The sequence below is a fragment of the Galeopterus variegatus genome, unplaced genomic scaffold (assembly GCF_000696425.1).
Source record: "Galeopterus variegatus unplaced genomic scaffold, G_variegatus-3.0.2 Scaffold8828, whole genome shotgun sequence".
NCBI classification, from domain to species: domain Eukaryota; kingdom Metazoa; phylum Chordata; class Mammalia; order Dermoptera; family Cynocephalidae; genus Galeopterus; species Galeopterus variegatus.
Window position 1 is genome coordinate 67,495 of NW_007734939.1, and position 1,239 is coordinate 68,733.

The following is a 1,239-nucleotide window of genomic DNA, read 5'->3' on the forward strand; positions in this document are numbered from 1 at the left end:
TCAGACGCTCCGCACGCTGGAGATGCTGGTCAGGGGCTCCCGCATTCGAAAACTGAGCGATCGGGAGGCCCGAAAGCTGTCCCTGGGCCTCAGCGAGCTGTCGGTGGTGGAGGTGCCCGAGTGGGCCTCGGTGGCCCGGACCAGACAGTCCCCGGGACCTCGCAGCCCCAGCTGGAGACACCCGCTGCAGGCGAAGGCCAGGACGGCGCGGCGCACCTCGCGGCTCCGGAACGAGTAGATGAGCGGGTTGACCGCGGAGTTGAGGACGGCCAGGGCCAGGATCCAGTCGATGCCCCGCAGGTACTCCTGCGCCCAGACGTTGGAGCCAAAGACATCGGCCAGCAGCAGACCAAAGAGCGGTCCCCAGCACACCACGAAGGCCACCAGGATCATGAGCACCGTCTTCAGGAGCCGGCGGGACTTGCGGCGGGCTGGGGGGCGCTGGGCTTTCTGCCCGTTGGCCCGCACGACACGGAAGATGGCCCCATAGAGGGCCATGATGGTGGCCAGGATGAAGGCAAAGACCAGCACGCAGAAGAGGATGTAGCCCTTGGAGTAGAGGGGCAGGAGGCTGGAGCAGCGCTCGAAGGCACACACGCAGTTCCAGCCGAGCAGGGGCAGCAGCCCCAGCAGCCCGGCCAGCAGCCAGCACAGCCCGATGAAGCCACACACGCGGCCCGTCTTGGTGGCCCTGCTCTCGGCCACCGGGCGCACCATGGTGGCAAAGCGCTCGCCGGCTGTGAAGAGCAGGCTGAAGGTGGAGGCAGCCAGTGCCATGAAGAGGATGCCCTCCCGCAGGAACCAGTGGGCCGGTGCCAGGCGGAAGGTCCGGGTCCCCGACAGCAGCACGTTGACCATGTAGGCCACCCCGGTGAGCAGGTCGCTCAGCGTGATGTTGACCAGACAGTAATAGACCCAGCGCCGGGACCGCATGCGTGTCACGATGGCCACCAGCACCAGCAGGTTCTCCAGCACCACCAGGCAGCCAGCGGCCACCGAGAGGCCCCGCATGCCCCCCAGGCCACCCTCCTCCGGCCCGCCGCGCCCCGCCAGCCGGCCCGAGTGGTTGTAGTGCAGGACGATGAGCCGGCTGTGCCCGCCGGCCGCCAGCTGCTGGCAGGAGCCGGGGGGCACCGTCGGGGACCCCGTGGCGTTCATGGCCTCCCCCGGGGGCAGACTGAGGCCCGGGTGGCTTTTCCCGGGGGGGGGGGGGCCCCGGCCGGTCCTTGGTTCCTGTTA

General features: G+C 69.3%; 1 protein-coding gene across 2 annotated transcripts in view; it reads right to left on the minus strand.

Moving 5' to 3' along the window:
• S1PR4 (sphingosine-1-phosphate receptor 4) overlaps nt 1–1,239 on the minus strand; it is a 2,265-nt gene continuing 1,026 nt past the window's right edge. Inside the window, exons 1-2 of one of the 2 annotated variants that reach the window (XM_008593174.1) lie at nt 1,105–1,158; nt 1–966 (exon numbers count right to left, since the gene is read on the minus strand). In XM_008593174.1, the coding sequence (XP_008591396.1) occupies nt 1–966; nt 1,105–1,158 (1,020 nt within the window). Of the gene's footprint in view, nt 1,184–1,239 lie in introns of those variants that run through there. The other variant, XM_008593175.1, reaches the window with a different exon arrangement.